Raw genomic sequence first — 18,178 nt, forward strand, 5'->3', positions numbered from 1 at the left:
TTGGGGAAAAATACAAAATACATGGGAAGTCTAGTTGTTGTTACACTGTTGCTGTTGTTGTTGTTACCCCGAAGAGGTGGCATCAATGTACAGTGTTGCCCAGCCCAGAGTGTTTACATGGGGCCATTTGACTTTTAATCCTAGTAATACCATAACACACATTGTCGGTATCACTAAGGTATCCATTTCCCTGACGCCTGTTCCTTAGTTCCTCATTGCCTCTCTTGTTATATCTCCCCTCCAGGCAGGGACCCATCTAGAGGAGTACAATGAGATGCTGGACTTCATAGTGAGGTGGTCGGAGAAAGCCAAGGGCCTGGTGAGGGCCAACATCATCTGGAACTCCTGCTCTCATCTGCAGGAACAGATAAGGATGGACGAGGTGGGTGGAGATCGACATGAATAAACACATGATGGAGAGCTGCTGGATTAAAAAGCCAATACAGACTGTATTAAACCGTCTCGCTGTTCACTTCCACTGTACCCTCTGCAGCGATACTGGTGGTGGTGGTGGTGGTGGTGGGTGGTGGTGGTGGTGGTGGTGGTGGTGTGTGTGTGTGTGTGTGTGGTAATAAATACGTGTTCTGTTACCATGTCTCCTATCATTCTCCCTCTAACCAGGGATCCAGGATGTTGGTTCTCTTTAACTGGCACCTCTCAGGATTCAACCAAAACTGGGTGGCACTCATTTTCATAGACAGTGTCCTCTTACTCCATTCATTGCCCGTATTGTGTTGTCTTCCTCCTCTCCCCATCATCAGTCCGTGCTGCGTGAATCTCGAGAGCTCCATGGGGACCTGCAGGCCATGGGAGAGAAGGTGGATCTGCTGTCTGAGGTGCTGCAGACGGAGAACATGTCCCAGCAGGTGTGTGAGCTGAGCCGCCACACCGAGGAGCTCCAGCAGACCATCAGGACACGGCTGCAGAGCCTTCAGGACGCAGCCAAGGTACTGACTCAGACATACTGAATACACTGGCTTAGCATTTAGCCTAGCATCGGATTTTACTGTTGCATTGTTGTTAGTCTTTGTTACAAAGACGGTCGTTGACAAAATTATGCACATGGTGTAAATAGCTTTTAGCATCTCAGTGTTATTCTCACCTGTACATAAAAACATATTTGATTGATTGACCTGTGTGTAGTCCTATTGACAGACGGTTAACATTAATTGATTGCCAGCCAGCTAGCACTCACTAGATTTGGTTCTGGGTTCCAAGAATAACCTGTGTGTGTCCTGTGTCGTCCCCTCAGAGTATGGAGCCTCTGGAGTATGAGGTGAAGACCCTACAAGTGGCTCTGGAACAGGTCCAAGCTACACTGACCTCTCCTGATCTTTCCCGACAGAGTCTCAAAGAACAACTGGCCCAGAGACAGGTAGCTAACTTCAATTCTAACTTAACAGAGAATAACACAGAATTTTAAATAGCATTTTATTCTCATATCATGTTCTTGTTGTTGTTGTTCTTTGTCTTCTTCCCTTCCTCTTCTTTCTCTGTCTCTTTCTACTTCTCCTACCTACGTCTCACACTTAAGGTTTGTGGGTAGAATGTAAAGTTTCCTCCTGTGTGTTCTCCTAGCGTCTGCTGTCAGAGATGGAGGGCTTCAAGCTGCAGGTGCAGGCGGTGCAGCTGTGTCAGAGCGCCCTGCGCGTCCCAGAGGAGGTGATGCCTGACCTGGCTATCTGTCACACAGCACTGGGCCTACAGCAGGAGGCCAGCCAGCTACAGCATGTCGTAATACAGCAGTGCAACATTCTACAGGTAGGGAGGCCGCAGCACACTGTGTAACGGAGGAGAAACCGCATAATGAATAAGACTGCCTGTGCCTGAAGACTTGTATTAGTTCCCTGAGCTAATACCTAGGATTTAGCTCAACGCAACAACACAGTCTTGAGGCACACAGAAGACCAGAGTTTTGAATCCGGTTAGACACACCTGCAAGCCACGAACAGTTCACATCCTTCATTGTGCACCAGTATTGACGTTCCTTGATTTCCTGTCCTTCTGTAGGAGGCTGTTGTGCAGTATGAGCAGTATGAGCAGGAGGCGAAGCACTTCCAGGGGCTGATAGAGGATGCCCACAGGGTCATCCAGGACCGACCCATTCCCACCAGCACTATCCAGGAACTGCAGGCTCAGATCCTACACCATGAGGTATAGTACAACACATTGACAGTGGAAGAAAATAAAATATTTTGCACATATAAAGGAATTGAAAACCTCTAGATTCTGGTACTGGTTCTGATAAGTAGGTATCCAAAACAAATGTAAAAAAAAAAAAAAAACTAAGTAAACATTGTATAAGTGTATGCCTACAGTGTATATAGATGCTTAACTTGTTGTGACCATAACCACTGACTGTAATTGGGATGCTACTAACAGGAGCTGGCCCAGAAAATCAAGGGTTACCAGGAGGAGATAGCCAGTCTGAATTCGAAGTGTCAGATGCTGACTGTGAAGGCCAAACATGACACCATGCTACTCACTGTGAGTGACACGGAGCGGGTGGGGCTTACCGTGGAGGACCTGGATGGAGACATAGACAAACCATCTGTTCTTATGGTGACTGGCCGACTCCCCTCCTTTACTAATGATGTGTTTTGTACTGCATGTATTTTCTGATTACCGGTAATGAACTAACTCAGACAAATCGCTCCACTGTTAATCCTGCTAGCCTTCATCAAATCTGGAATCTCACGGCTAGCATGCAGTCTGTCAGAAAGTCACTGAATGTGCTAGTCTTACTGAGTTCTTGGTGATGGACTGACTCTAAAACATGAATGCTCTTTGTGTATCTGTCCTAACTGTCCTGCGGTGTGTCAGATGACGGCTGGCCGCTGTCACACCCTTCTGTCCCCGGTCACCGAGGAGTCTGGGGAGGAGGGTACCAGCAGTGAGATCTCCTCTCCTGTCTGTCGCTCCCCTTCTCCCAGCACTCACACACAGGTATCACCTACTGAGCTCTCTCTCTCACTCTCGCTCTCTCTCTCTCTCTCTCTCTCTCTCTCTCTCTCTTAATCTCGCACTCTCTCTCTTCTACTCTCTCTCTCTTAATCTTGCACTCTCTCTCCTACTCTCTCTCTCTTAATCTCGCACTCTCTCTCCTACTCTCTCTCTCTTAATCTTGCACTCTCTCTCTTCTACTCTCTCTCTCTCCACTTTCCCTGCAGACCATGAGGGATGAAAGGATTCTCTATCCCCTGTCATCCTGTTTTAAATGCATTGCATTAGCACTGATTAACACATAGCTAGCTACTGGCTACTGTACTTCTCCACAAAGTGCCTGCCCACATACCTTAATGTGTACTGACCTAGGCACCAAGTAACACTATGGTGCCTCTCTGTGAAGGCTTACACATCAACCCCTCTATCTGTGAAGGCTTACACATCAACTCCTCGATCTGTGAAGGCTTGCACATCAACCCCTCTATCTGTGAAGGCTTACACATCAACTCCTCTATCTGTGAAGACTTACACATCAACTCCTCTATCTGTGAAGGCTTACACATCAACTCCTCTATCTGTGAAGGCTTACACATCAACCCCTCTATCTGTAAAGGCTTACACATCAACCCCGCTATGTGAAGGCTTACACATCAAATCAAATTTTATTTGTCACATACACATGGTTAGCAGATGTTAATGCGAGTGTAGCGAAATGCTTGTGCTTCTAGTTCCGACAATGCAGTAATATCCAACGAGTAATCTAACCTAACAATTTCACAACAATTACCTTATACACACAAGTGTAAAGGAATGAATAAGAATATGTACATAAAAAATATACGAATGAGTGATGATATAGAACGTCATAGGCAAGATGCAGTGGATGGTATAGAGTACAGTATATACATATGAGATGAGTAATGTAGGGTATTTAAACATATAAAAGTGACATTGTTTAAAGTGGCTAGTGATACATTTATTACATCAATTGTTCTATTATTAAAGTGGCTGGAGTTGAGTCAGTATGTAGGCAGCAGCCACTCAATGTTAGTGGTGGCTTTTTTAACAATCTGATGGCCTTGAGATAGAAGCTGTTTTTCAGTCTCTCAGTCCCTGCTTTGGTGCACCTGTACTGACCTCGCCCGGAAGTCCAGGACCCAGTTGCACAGGGCGGGGTCGAGACCCAGGGTCTCGAGCATGATGACGAGTTTGGAGGGTACTATGGTGTTACATGCTGAGCTGTAGTCGATGAACAGCATTCAACTCCTCTATCTTTGAAGGCTTACACATCAACCCCTCTATCTGTGAAGGCTTACACATCAACTCCTCTATCTGTGAAGTCTTACACATCAACTCCTCTATCTGTGAAGGCTTACACATCAACTCCTATCTGTGTAGGCTTACACATCAACTCCTCTATCTGTGTAGGCTTACACATCAACTCCTCTATCTGTGTAGGCTTACACATCAACTCCTCTATCTGTGAAGGCTTCCACATCAACTCCTATCTGTGTAGGCTTCCACATCCACTCCTCTATCTGTGAAGGCTTACACATCAACCCCTCTATCTGTGAAGGCTTACACATCAACTCTTCTATCTGTGAAGGCTTACACATCAACCCCTCTATCTGTGAAGGCTTACACATCAACTCCTCTATCTGTGAAGTCTTACACATCAACTCCTATCTGTGTAGGCTTACACATCAACTCCTCTATCTGTGTAGGCTTACACATCAACTCCTCTATATGTGTAGGCTTACACATCAACTCCTCTATCTGTGAAGGCTTACACATCAACTCCTATCTGTGTAGGCTTACACATCAACCCCTCTATCTGTGAAGGCTTACACATCAACTCTTCTATCTGTGAAGGCTTACACATCAACCCCTCTATCTGTGAAGGCTTACACATCAACTCCTATCTGTGAAGGCTTACACATCAACTCCTATCTGTGTAGGCTTACACATCAACTCCTCTATCTGTGAAGGCGTACACATCAACTCCTCTATCTGTGTAGGATTACACATCAACTCCTCTATCTGTGAAGGCTTACACCTCAACTCCTCTATCTGTGTAGGCTTACACATCAACTCATCTATCTGTGTAGGCTTCCACATCAACTCCTCTATCTGTGAAGGCTTCCACATCAACTCCTCTATCTGTGAAGGCTTACACATCAACTCCTCTATCTGTGTAGGCTTACACATCAACTCCTCTATCTGTGTAGGCTTACTTTGCTCACTTGTGTTGTCTTCTTTCAGATGGGACGAGACACCCTCCCCAGAGCTCCCGTACAGGAGCTAAATGACCCGATGTTTGAATCTGAGGCTAACCTAGATGACCTTCAACGCTCCTGGGAGACCCTGGAGAATGTGGTACGCAATTCATATATACCTAATTTATGCTGCTACCTACACTACCGTTCAAAAGTTTCTTGGCAATTTCTCGCATGGAATAGCCATCATTTCTCAGAACAAGAATAGACTGACGAGTTTCAGAAGAAAGACATTTGTGAGCCTGTAATCGAACCCACAAATGCTGATGCTCCAGATATTCAACTAGTCTAAAGAAGGCCAGTTTTATTGCTTCTTTAATCAGAACAACAGTTTTCAGCTGTGCTAACATAATTGCAAAAGGGTTTTCTAATGATCAATTAGCCTTTTAAGATGATAAACGTGGATTAGCTAACACAGCGTGCCATTGGAACACAGGAGTGATGGTTGCTGATAATGGGCCTCTGTACGCCTATGTAGATATTCCATAAATAAATCTGCCATTTCCAGCTACAATAGTCATTTACAACATTATTAACAATGTCTACACTGTATTTCTGGTCAATTTGATATTATTTTAATGGTCAATTTTTTTTGCTTTTCTTTGAAAAACAAGGACATTTCTAAGTGACCACATAACTTTTGAACGGTAGTGTATGTCCTATCCTCACTTGCTTTGACTACTGTGGTGGTATATTTCTGCTTTACCAAATGAGGAGAGTTACAAACTACACACCATCCAGAGTTATACTTCAACTCCATCTTTAATAATAATAAGCTTTGCAATAGCCTTTTTGACTTTCAATGATGCGCTATCTCTAATGAACCATTGAAAAGTGACTACAGAAAAATACATAGATCTTTTATAGCCAAGATACACTCCTCTCAACTTACATGATGAACCACAGATCTTAGGAACTGTTCACAAAGAAATACTTTTTCTTGAGAAAGGGGTATCCCTTAGCCAGATAACATTCGCTATAAATTATCGTTCAGTTTGGTCCCTCAGACGAGGTTCTAATCTCGTTCCTGGTACTTCATAGTACAAAAACACCAACTCATCCAATGGCATACAGTATATCAATTATCAACTCTAGATACTCCCATCTCAAGTAAACCCCCTCTTGACCCCACTCCTGGGCAAGCTCACTGAGGGGAGTGAGCCTCTAGGTCATACACTGTCCCAAGTGTAAGATCAGAGAGGACATACAATGTTTCCATACACTGCCATACAACTCCCCCCAATGGGAAAAGGAGGGCGTGACTGGCGCACAGACATTGTGGAGACAAGTAATTGGTTCCCCATTAACCACGCCATCTCTTCACATGGTTTAAGAATAGGTAAAGACACATTCACACATGAAGACAATGTTACATTCTGTTCTCTTCCCTTTCTGATATTGGGGATAGCACCAGGGACATGTAAAAGACAAGCCTGACCTCTCCCCTCTCTGGGCCCCAGGTGACTGAGCCCCAGCTGAGGGAAAAGTGCAACTGCCAACACTAGAGTCCAAAAGGATACATTCTAATGACAAACATCTCACATAAGCATATTATGCAAATAAAACATCTTAATTATCTATGTTACCCAACTAATTCTGATTCATCCGCCACACTACCTCAACTATTTGGAAAAGTTTATAAATCTACTGTGAAGTGCAACTATTTTTGACTACTGCTATGTCCTCTCCTGTCCAGATCAGTGAGAAGCAGAGGTCTCTGTATGAGGCGCTGGAGAAGCAGCAGTGCAACCAGGGTTCTCTTCAGTCTATCTCCTCTAAGATGGAGGCCATCGAGGCCAAACTCAACAAGCCACTAGAGGCTGACCGGAGCACAGATAGTCATATGGAAGCCCGTCAGGTAAGGGAGTATCAGTATCGCTTGAGACTGAAAACATAACATTTCGCTATGCTCAAGAAACCAATTTCCGCATGACCTCTCGGTATGCTCATGACCCTATGTTTTCCATATTCGTCACCTACAATGTGATATTATGGTTCCAACCCTAATCAATGCTCAGTGCTCAGCATAGCCTTCCCATCCTAACTAACACTGTTATTCCCTCTACCAGGCCGTGGTGGAGGAGGTTCAGAGGCTGCAGGAGGAGATAGACAAGCTGCAGACCAGCTTCTCAGACCAGCTTGGTTCTGATGCTGTGGACGACACGGCCCACCAGCTGGCCATGCAGTCCACCCTCACTGTCCTGTCTGAGAGGATGGCCACCATACAGATGAAGGCCTCAGGAAAACGACAGCTACTGGAGGTAATCAAGCTCTGTGTTCTGTATCTGTAGCAGATAGGGGCACTGACACTGTCTCAGATTTTTATTGATATTTTATTGTGTTACTATTTTTCCTTTAGTTTATTTATCACATTTTTGCTTTTCACAGTAAGATTGTGCACTTGACAAACAAAATTGTATTTTATTTTGATTTGATGTTAATTAAGCAGTAGATTTGAAGGTTTGAGTGTCTAAGTTGAGATGGCCATTAAAAGTATGTAAATTGAGGAGTCAAGCTTCGTGAGCATAACAACTAGTTGTGCCTAGCATATTTCATGTGATGTCTTGTCACGTGCTGACCTGGTCTGTCCAGGAGCGTGTCAGTGACCGTCTAGAGGACCAGCATCAGGAGCGTGTCAGTGAACATCTAGAGGACCAGCATCAGGAGCGTGTCAGTGACCGTCTAGAGGAGCAGCATCAGGAGTGTGTCAGTGACCGTCTAGAGGACCAGCATCAGGAGCAGACCTTACGACATTACCTCAACCAAGCTGACCAGATGGACCAATGGCTGCTCAGCACCCGCGAAGCCCTCCGTCCCAGTGCTGAGGAGGAGCAACTCATAGACGGCCAGGTTAGAACAGAGGCCCCCCTACTGGCAGATAAACACACACACGCATGCACTCACACATGCACAAACGCACGCACACACGCACACACACACACACACACAGGCACGCACGCACACACACACACACACACACACACACACACACACACACACACACACACACACAGGCACGCACGCACACACACACACACACAGGCACGCACACACACACACACACAGGCACGCACGCACACACACACACACACACACAGGCACGCACGCACACACACACACACACACAGGCACGCACGCACGCACACACACACACACGGACGCAAATATGCACAGACACAAGAGTAAACAAGAGTGTAAGCAGTATAGTTATAGGGCGGGGCTGCCTTCAGGGGGTTCGTTAGGTTACTAAGTGGCTGTAACACTAGTCTAGTTATGCAGATTATGCAGATGTCTTTCGTGTCTCTACATGGGGCCTATTCAGTGACAACATAGGGGCCATGTCAGCAAGGGGGCTGGCTTATTCGTTAGATTAATCGAATTCCGACTGCAGGGATTGGTTGGTGGCGGAAGTGGGCCAGCCTACTGGAATATCAAAGTAGGGAATCCCAACTGATAGGCAGGGAGGGGGGAGGATGAGGGGGAGGGGGGAGTCACTCCCTTTCTTGAAGAGACCTGTTTAACTTACCGATATACACTTAGGCAAGGCTATGGGTCTCATCTTAATGGAGGATTAACCCTTCATGTAGGAATCGTTGATGCAACATTTACTTTGGGTCTTCTGTGGTAGCTCCAGTATATTTTCATTGCAAGGACGTATTGTGATCCAGGCCACTTGGGAATCTATACTTGAGCGGGAACATGTATGCTGAACATGGGATTAGTGGTAGTGTGCTGTGTTGTTAGGGAGGCGAGGGTGTTGGTAAGGAGGTGGCCCTACAATGATGAGAGAGAGACCTGCTGCTAATGAAGGGGTCTATACAGACCATGGGCCTGGGGTCCAGTTAACTGTCTGCCTGGTGGGCCCGGTTAACTGTCTGCCTGGTGGGCCTGGTTAACTGTCTGCCTGGTGGGCCTGGTTAAGTGTCTGCCTGGTTAACTGTCTGCCTGGTGGGCCTGGTTAACTGTCTGCCTGGTGGGCCTGGTTAACTGGCTGCCTGGTGGGTCTGGTTAACTGGCTGCCTGGTGGGCCTGGTTAACTGTCTGCCTGGTGGGCCTGGTTAACTGTCTGCCTGGTGGGCCTGGTTAACTGTCTGCCTGGTGGGCCTGGTTAACTGGCTGCCTGGTGGGCCTGGTTAACTGGCTGCCTGGTGTGCCTGGTTAACTGTCTGCCTGGTGGGCCTGGTTAACGGTCTGCCTGGTGGGCCTGGTTAACTGTCTGCCTGGTGGGCCTCGTTAACTGTCTGCCTGGTGGGCCTGGTTAACTGTCTGCCTGGTGGGCCTGGTTAACTGGCTGCCTGGTGCCTGATTGACTGGCTGCCTGGTGCCTGATTGACTGAAGGATCCACTTGGAAGGCAGCATCATGTTTGAGCTGGCCTCTCTCCTGCTGCTCCAGAACATGCTGCAGGAGATAGAGCAGAAGGTGGTGGCCCTGTCGGAGCTGACCATGCACAGCGAGAGCCTGCTTCTGGAGGGAAGGCAGGAGACGCGGATGGACATGAGGGAGGACACAGAGCAGCTGGCCAGGAAGCTGCGGACGCTGAAGGGAAATCTACTGGAGCTGCAGAGGATGCTGCAGGACAAACACATCAACATCCAGGTCAGGCTTTTTTCTGGATACCTGTAGCTCTCACTAAAGTGCTCTCTGTGAGATGCATGTGATTACGTTTAAGAGTAAACCATGTATTGGTGTCAATGGAGGATTTTAAAAAACAAACTGTAAACACGTACCTTTATTAGGTTAGTTCACATTTCAATCCCTAAAAGGATCTTCACCAGGTCAATATCCTAAGGGCTAACCATCTAATGTCTAATGCCTTCGCCTTGTTTGACAAGCAGGACACTCTAGCATAGGATGCTTTCCAGGAGATGAAAGTGTCACTGAGTAGATGTGATGTCTCTGTGCTGAGCCCCTTCTAGTGTCTTCTTTCTCCTCTGAGCCTTCAGCATGATGCCCGTTTGTCTCCTCCTGGTCTTTACTGTGGCTAATGTTAGCAGGGATGTAATTGGGTGAACTGGATTGCAAACAGATGTGCTTGCATTATGTGTCTTGCTCTCTTGTTTGAGGTTTACAAATCAAAATAACAAGAGTTTGATCTAAATCTACTCAAATAATCTTAACCTAGCCTTGATGTTTGGTCGGTCTTGTTGTCAAGATATGAATCAAACGAATCCTTACATGAATAACCATATCTCTTGTCTTTTTGCTCACAACTGTTTCCATAAATAACCCTCTCTCTGCCTGTGTCCGGTTCCATGGCTCTCCGCAGGACCAGGAGAAGAGTGAGTCTGACTCCATTCTGTCTCAGGGGCCCATCGTGCAGGACTGCCTGGTCCAGGCCCACACCACACTCTCACAACACCACCAGGACAGCCTCCAGAGACAGAGGGTAGGGAATTCTTTCTCTCTCACACATACTCACACTATCAATGCCATGTCCGTGTCTGAAAGATCCTGTTTGTTTGTTAGTTTGTTCATTTATTCAAAGAGAAGCAGACTGATCACGTTGGTGTGTTGTTGTTTAGGAGCTGGAGGAGCAGCTAGCTGAACAGAAGAAGCTGTTACAGTCTGTAGCCAGTAGAGGAGAGGAGATCCTGATAAAGCAGGCCTCACCTAGCAGTGTCAGGTATAAACACCTGAGAGAACAGCAACACAATGGTCTGACATGGAGATTCTGTTGACTTTCCAGCACTATCTTCCACACTGTGTCATGTTTTTACGTTATGTGATGTTGTATATGTTTTTGGCCTTGAGGTTTTTTGCTTCATGTTATGTTTTTGGTGTGCAGTATGACGGAGCCCTGCTCTCCGGAGATACTGCTGGAGCGAGAGACCCGGGCTGCCCAGTACCAGATGAGACAGAGGTGGGAGAGCCTGAGGAAAGAACTGAGCACCAAGCTTCAGCTCCTACAGAAAACCCTGGAACAAGACCACAAGCAACAGGTACTGACCTCACCGTCCATCAATGCCTACTCCCAGCGGGCAACACTGGTTGAAAGTCTGTTCTGGTTTCAACCAGATTTAGCCGCTGAGCTGTAGCAAGTACTTTTATAAATCACTATGAACTCATACCCTCTGAGGTAGTGTGATGTCTGACGGTGACGTGGCCATACTCTGTTACAGGTTTCCTCCAGAACTGCCGCTGGGACCCTGTTTAAAGCAGAGATCTGTAAAACAGAGGACACATCTTCACTGAAGATGTTATATGAGGGTTTCAGCCAAACGATGGAGGAGATGTCTTGTCAAGTAGGTTAATAACAGCACTATAACATCACTGTTATTGTACTGTATGTTATTCTTGTTTTCTGTTTTTTAATTATGTTTACGTATGGAAATATACAGTTCAGCTATGCACTGTATCTATCAGGAATGGGGACAATTCCATTTCAGCTCGGCAAATCCTTCCTGAATTGACTGAATTGAAATGGGAGTTTCTGTTTACTTCTTGAATTGACTGTATTGAATTGGAATTGACCCCAACACTGGTATCTCTGTCAAAGACTGGGGCCTCTGAGGATAAGGTGATCCCCATGGAGCAGCATCTCTACCAGGCTGTGTCAGCGACCTCCTCCTGGCTGGATGATGTGGAGAACACCCTGTTCTCTGGTCCTACGCTGCTGACGGAGAACACTGAGACACAGCTACAAAACCAGGAGGTAGACCACTGCAACACTTAACATACGTTTTCACAAAGCACACAACGTCTACTCTCTTAGTATTATGTCATCTCAGAATGTGATCATGGTCTTTAGAAACAGCCAGCCGGTCCCTAATCATCCTAGCCCTTTCGAGATGTTCAGATCTGAAGGATCTGTATAGATATAAGCAGTGTAGTGGTGGAGCTACTGTATTGGGCAAAGGGGAAGGTTTAGGGAGCAAATAAAGACTCTTTCCAAGTCTTCCTCCATTCCTGTGTTTCACCTGGTGCCAGGGATGTTTGGTGATTCTGTCATCTCTGTTTCTTCCAGGCCTTAGGGAGGGATGTCAGTGAGGTGACTGGGGTGGTGAGCCACAGTCGGGGTCTCCTAGGCCAACATACAGGGCTGTGTGCGGAGGACCAGGTCCTGTTAGAGGACACACTGGACTGTCTGACAGAGAGAGTGCAAACTCTGGACTCTGCCCTGGAGCGACGCTGTGAACACATGAGGACTAGGATGCAGGAACTCACTGCCTACCAGGTATGTTAGGATCATAGTCCATGTTTAGGATACTATATATGTACATGTGGTGTACTTGTCTCTAGTCATTGTACTATTATGCAGGAACTTAGCCACAGACTGACAGGTTAGGTTACTGTACATGTGGTGTACTTGTCCCCTTTTGAGACAGTTTCTGGACTCTGATCAAGCCTATTCTTGGACTAAAAAGCTTGCTTAGTGGTGGTTTTAAGTCCAGGAATGGCCTTAAGCTGGGTCCAGGAAACTGTCATTAAGTGTTATATTACTATCTTACGTACTGTATCTCTGTATAAGCAATGCATTGAGTTTATCTTATATTGGTTAATGCAGACGGAGTCACAGCTTGTCCTTGCTGATTTAACCGACACCAAGTGCCAGATCCTTCAGACGTTGGCGGGAGCCACGGACAGACCAGGATCCAAACAGCTTGAGGTGAGACATCAGGGGGTCATACGTACTCATGACAAGTCTTACAATGCATTATAACTGCAGGCTTTAATTTCCTCTCTTTAAGTTCTTCCTGCTCTTATTATTAAAGATAATAAAAATACATTTTATAAGATGCTAACCAGTCTTGGTTTTGTCTGGTAGGTCATAGCTGAGGCTGAGGAGGGTTTGAGAGTGTTTGAGCAGAGGATCACCCAGCTGAAAACAAGAGGAACAGAACTACAGGCAGAACAGATGTCCACCAATGAGATGCTCAAGCTACAGGTATCTGACCTCTCCATACAGACAGTTCACACACACAAAATACACACAGACAGACACACAGACACAAACACAAAATTATTCACCAATGTATTTTTACACACACACTGCATAAACATTAATTAATCATATTATATCTGTATGTCTTTTCCGCCTCCTTCTTCATCTCCTTCTTCTTCTCCTCATCTACAGGATGCCTATGAGGAGTTGGTGATGACGGTGGGCTCGCGGCGTAGCAGCCTGAACCAGAACATGGCTCTGAAGGGGCAATATGAGAGGGCTCTGCAGGACCTGGCTGACCTGGTGGACACTGCTCAAGACAAGATGGCCGGCGACCAGAGGGTCATCGCCAGCTCTGTGGAGGAAGTTCAGGTTCTCCTTGACAAACACAAGGTAGACTTTAACCTTCCATAGAAGTAGATTTACAATAACTTGAATAATACAATTAATAAAATACATCAAAGTATTTTACTATAAGTCAAAAAGCAATTCAAAACTACAGAATTTTAGGATCTCTGTGTGAATAGTGCAAAGTCCCTGAGCACAGCTCAAACTCCAACTTTGGTCACCATGACCAAAGGCAATGACCGTAACCTCTGCTCCAAGAAAGCTGGCTGCCTCGGGGGAGCCTAGTTAACGCCATCTTCATTGCAGTATTGCTCAAGAGTGTTTTTCTCTCTCTCCAGGAGTTCTTCCAGAGTCTGGAGTCCCACATGATCCTGACGGAGACGTTCTTCAGGAAGATCAGTGGCCTGGTGGTTCCCAGAGAGAATCAGGCTCTGGAGGAGATACTGACCCTGGCCCAGGGAGTCCTCAAACAGGCCCACAGGAGAGGGGTGGCGCTGGAGTACATACTGGAGGTAGGAGAGTTGTTGTTGTAGTAGTAGTACTAAACTCAGCAAGAAAAGAAACGTCCTCTCAATGTCAACTGCTTTTATATTCAGCAAACTTAACGTGTAAATGTTTTTCTGAAAATAACAAGATTCAACAACTGAGACATAACCTGAACAAGTTCCACAGACATGTGACTAACATTAATGGAATAATTTGTCCCTGAACAAAGGGGTGGTCAAAATCAAAAGTAACAGTCAGTATCTGGTGTGGCCACCAGCTGCATTAAGTACTGCAGTGCATCTCCTCATCATGGTTCTTGCTGTGAGATGTTACCCCACTCTTCCACCAAGGCATCTGCAAGTTCCCAGACATTTCTGGGGGGGATTGGCCCTAGCCCTCACCCTCCGATCCAACAGGTCTCAGACGTGCTCAATGGGATTGAGATCCGGGCTCTTCGCTGGCCATGGCAGAACACTGACATTCCTGTCTTGCAGGAAATCACGCACAGAACGAGCAGTATGTCTGGTGGCATTATCATGCTGGAGGGTCATGTCAGGATGAGCCTGCAGGACAGGTACCACATGAGGGAGGAGGATGTCTTCCCTGTAACGCACAGCGTTGAAATTGCCTGCAATGACGACAAGCTCAGTCCGATGATGCTGTGACACACCGCCCCAGACCATGACGGATCCTCCACCTCCAAATCAATCCCGCTCCAGAGTACAGGCTTCAGTGTAACGCTCATTCCTTCGATGATAAATGCGAATCTGACCATCACCCTTGGTGAGACAAAACCGCGACTCGTCAGTGAAGAGCACTTTTTGCCAGTCCTGTCTGGTCCAGCGACGGTGGATTTGTGCCCATAGGCGACGTTGTTGCCGTTGATGTCTGATGCCTGCCTTACAATAGGCCTACAAGCCCTCAGTCCCGTCTCTCTTAGCCTATTGCGGACAGTCTGAGCACTGACTGAGGGATTGTGCATTCCTGGTGTAAATTGGACAGTTGTTGTTGCCATCCTGTACCTGTCCCGCAGGTGTGATGTTCGGATGTATGGATCCTGTGCAGGTGTTGTTACACGTGGTCTGCCACTGCGAGGATGATCAGCTCTACTTCCTGTCTCCCTCTGATGCTGTCTTAGGCGTCTCACCGTACTGACATTGCAATTTATTGACCTGGCCACATCTGCAGTCCTCATCCCTCCTTGCAGCATGCCTAGGGCACGTTTACGCAGATGAGCAGTGACCCTGGGCATCTTTCTTTTGGTGTTTTTCAGAGTCAGTAGAAAGGCCTCTTTAGTGTCCTAAGTTTTCATAACTGTGACCTTAATTGCCTACCGTCTGTAAGCTGTTCCACGGGTGCATGTTCATTCATTGTTGATGGTTCATTGAACAAGCACGAGAAACAGTGTTTAAACCCTTTACAATGAAGATCTGTGAAGTTATTTGAATTTTTACGAATTATCTTTGAAAGACACGGTCCTGAAAAAGGGGCTACTGTAGTAGTAGTAGTAGTGTTGAACTATATGTACTGTAGTAGTAGTAGTACTACATGTACTGTACTAGTACTATATGTACTGTACTAGTACTATATGTACTGTAGTATTAGTATATGTGTTGTAGTAGTAGTACTATATGTACTGTAGTAGTAGTATATGTGTTGTAGTAGTAGTACTATATGTACTGTAGTAGTACTATATGTACTGTACTAGTACTATATGTACTGTAGTATTAGTATATGTGTTGGAGTAGTAGTACTATATATACTGTAGTAGTAGTATATGTACCATCATACTTAAATCAGTGGAATACCTTTTTCACACTACTGTGTTGGCCTGATTACGCATCTGTCAGAGTTGCTGTAACCATGCTGGAAAGGTCAATGTGAAAAGACAATATCCAGGCCAGCACAGTACGGTTCTGTATATGTGTAACCCAAGTATAACGGAATTGCCTCTATACGTGTGTTTTCAGACTTGGAGCCGTCTGGTGCCGGACTACCAGGCTCTGTGTATGCAGTTGGAGGCAGTGGAGGGTAGCATCCCCACAGTGGGCCTGGTGGAGGAGACAGAGGAGAGCCTCACTGAGAGGAGTTCACTCTATCAGGTATAGTAGATCACTATCACCATGTTATGCAGTTATTACAGAAAGCCATTGGCACTTTCATATACTGTGTGTAACGTTTGAGCTGACAATTTACAGTGGCGTCATCATCTTAATTAAGATTTTCCTAATAAATACCAGAAAGAATACTGTACAATAAAGTCATAACATAATTTATTTAATTCATGTCCCCCATCTTGGTTTACCTCCTTCTCTACACAGAGTCTGAAGGGCAGACTGATGGAGCACCAGCACAAGCTGAGCCAGGTGCTGGAGGAGGGGAAGAGGCTGCAGCTATCTGTGTGCTGTCCTGGCCTGGACACAAAGCTCACAGTGCTAGGGGAACACTGGCTCAGCAACACTACCAAGGTCAACAAGGAGCTGCAGAGACTAGAGGCCATCCTCAAACATTGGACCAGGTTAGGGCTGAACCCCAAGGGATATTGTTTAGGGTGTGCTGTGTACTGGATGTGATGTAGACATGGGTTCAAATAGTATTCGTTTTCCTTCTAATACTTTAGCTACTACTTGAACCCAGGTCTGCACTGTATGTACTGTGAATATGTTGGGGGGTTGAATATCACCCACTAAGCCTGTTTGTCTCCATGTGATGCCCAGGTATCAGAAGGAGTCATCAGAGTTGATTGGCTGGCTGCAGTCTGCTCTCGAACGTCTGGACTTCTGGAACAATCAGGCAGTCGTAGTTCCACAGGAGATGGAGACCCGCAGGGACCATCTCTCTACCTTCCTGGTGAGTCAGCATATCAAAAGAGTGGGTGATACCTTAGAGGAAGTGGATATTCGACTGGCAGATCTGGATCAAATGGTTAACATTAGAGGGGTTAGAGTAGGGTTAGGGTTAGAGGGGTTAGAGTAGGGTTAGGGTTAGAGGGGTTAGAGGGGTTAGAGTAGGGTTAGGGTTAGAGGGGTTAGAGTAAGGGTTGGGGTTAGAGGGGTTAGAGGGTTTAGAGGGGTTAGAGTAGGGTTAGGGTTAGAGGGGTTAGAGTAAGGGTTGGGGTTAGAGGGGTTAGAGGGGTTAGATGGGTTAGAGGTGAAGAGTAGGGTTAGGGTTAGAGGGGTTAGAGGGGTTAGAGTTGAAGAGTAGGGTTAGGGTTAGAGGGGTTAGAGGTGAAGAGTAGGGTTAGGGTTAGAGGGGTTAGGGTTAGAGGGGTTAGAGGGGTTAGAGGGGTTAGGGTTAGAGGTGAAGTGTAGGGTTAGAGGGGTTAGAGGGGTTAGGGTTAGAGGTGAAGAGTAGGGTTAGGGTTAGAGGGGTTAGAGGTGAAGAGTAGGGTTAGGGTTAGAGGGGTTAGAGGTGAAGAGTAGGGTTAGGGTTAGAGGGGTTAGAGTAGGGTTAGGGTTAGAGGGGTTAGAGTAAGGGTTAAGTTTAGGCATAAGGGGTTTGAGAACCATCATCTGGAACCAGTTGTATACACAGCCTGATATTCAATGTGAAACTGACCGTTATACTATTCTCTGTTCACAGGACTTCTGTAAAGAGGTGGAGTCGCGTTCATCTCTGAAGAATTCTGTGCTGACTGAGGGCAACCAGCTTCTGAGGCTGAAGAGGGTTGGAACTGCAGCCCTGCGGTCTGACCTGGCCCGCATAGACTCAGAGTGGACCCAACTACTCACACTCATCCCAGGGGTGCAAGAGAAGCTACACCAGGTACTAACACAGGCTTATCTGCACACACACACACGCGCGCGCGCAGTCGACCAAGCTGCTCACACGCATCCACACCTGTTGCTGACAGGTGTATAAAATCGAGCACACAGCCATGCAATCTTCATAGACAAACATTGGCAGTAGAATGGCATTATTGAAGAGCTTAGTGACTTTCAACTTGGCACCGTCATAGGATGCCACTTTTCGAACTAGTCAGTTCATCAAATTTCTGCCCTGCTAGAGCTGCCCTGGTCAACTGTAAGTGCTGTTATTGTGAAGTGGAAACGTCGGTAGGCCACACAAGCTCACAGAACTGTCCAGGGCTGAAGTGTGTAGCGTGTAAAAATCATCCGTCCTCGGTTGCGACACTCACTACCAAGTTCCAAACAGCCTCTGAAACCAACGTCAGCATAATAACTATTCATCGGGAGCTTCAGGAAGTGGGTTTCCATGGCCGAGCCTAAAATCGCCAT

The 18,178-nt window shown here is 46.4% G+C and overlaps 1 protein-coding gene across 1 annotated transcript in view; it reads left to right on the forward strand.

Moving 5' to 3' along the window:
• LOC139384189 (nesprin-1-like) overlaps nt 1-18,178 on the forward strand; it is a 170,882-nt gene that overhangs the window by 115,044 nt on the left and 37,660 nt on the right. Inside the window, exons 91-116 of the mRNA XM_071128908.1 lie at nt 245-382; nt 762-947; nt 1,253-1,375; nt 1,579-1,761; nt 2,011-2,154; nt 2,383-2,562; nt 2,824-2,946; nt 5,209-5,322; nt 6,919-7,080; nt 7,292-7,483; nt 7,815-8,072; nt 9,617-9,820; nt 10,491-10,610; nt 10,747-10,847; nt 11,010-11,163; nt 11,344-11,466; nt 11,721-11,876; nt 12,189-12,398; nt 12,729-12,830; nt 12,990-13,109; nt 13,299-13,499; nt 13,793-13,966; nt 15,911-16,042; nt 16,262-16,458; nt 16,658-16,790; nt 17,523-17,705. Of these exons, the coding sequence (XP_070985009.1) occupies nt 245-382; nt 762-947; nt 1,253-1,375; nt 1,579-1,761; nt 2,011-2,154; nt 2,383-2,562; nt 2,824-2,946; nt 5,209-5,322; nt 6,919-7,080; nt 7,292-7,483; nt 7,815-8,072; nt 9,617-9,820; nt 10,491-10,610; nt 10,747-10,847; nt 11,010-11,163; nt 11,344-11,466; nt 11,721-11,876; nt 12,189-12,398; nt 12,729-12,830; nt 12,990-13,109; nt 13,299-13,499; nt 13,793-13,966; nt 15,911-16,042; nt 16,262-16,458; nt 16,658-16,790; nt 17,523-17,705 (4,113 nt within the window). The remainder of the gene's footprint in view (nt 1-244; nt 383-761; nt 948-1,252; nt 1,376-1,578; nt 1,762-2,010; nt 2,155-2,382; nt 2,563-2,823; nt 2,947-5,208; nt 5,323-6,918; nt 7,081-7,291; nt 7,484-7,814; nt 8,073-9,616; nt 9,821-10,490; nt 10,611-10,746; nt 10,848-11,009; nt 11,164-11,343; nt 11,467-11,720; nt 11,877-12,188; nt 12,399-12,728; nt 12,831-12,989; nt 13,110-13,298; nt 13,500-13,792; nt 13,967-15,910; nt 16,043-16,261; nt 16,459-16,657; nt 16,791-17,522; nt 17,706-18,178) is intronic.

The sequence above is a fragment of the Oncorhynchus clarkii genome, chromosome 25 (assembly GCF_045791955.1).
Source record: "Oncorhynchus clarkii lewisi isolate Uvic-CL-2024 chromosome 25, UVic_Ocla_1.0, whole genome shotgun sequence".
Taxonomy (NCBI): domain Eukaryota; kingdom Metazoa; phylum Chordata; class Actinopteri; order Salmoniformes; family Salmonidae; genus Oncorhynchus; species Oncorhynchus clarkii.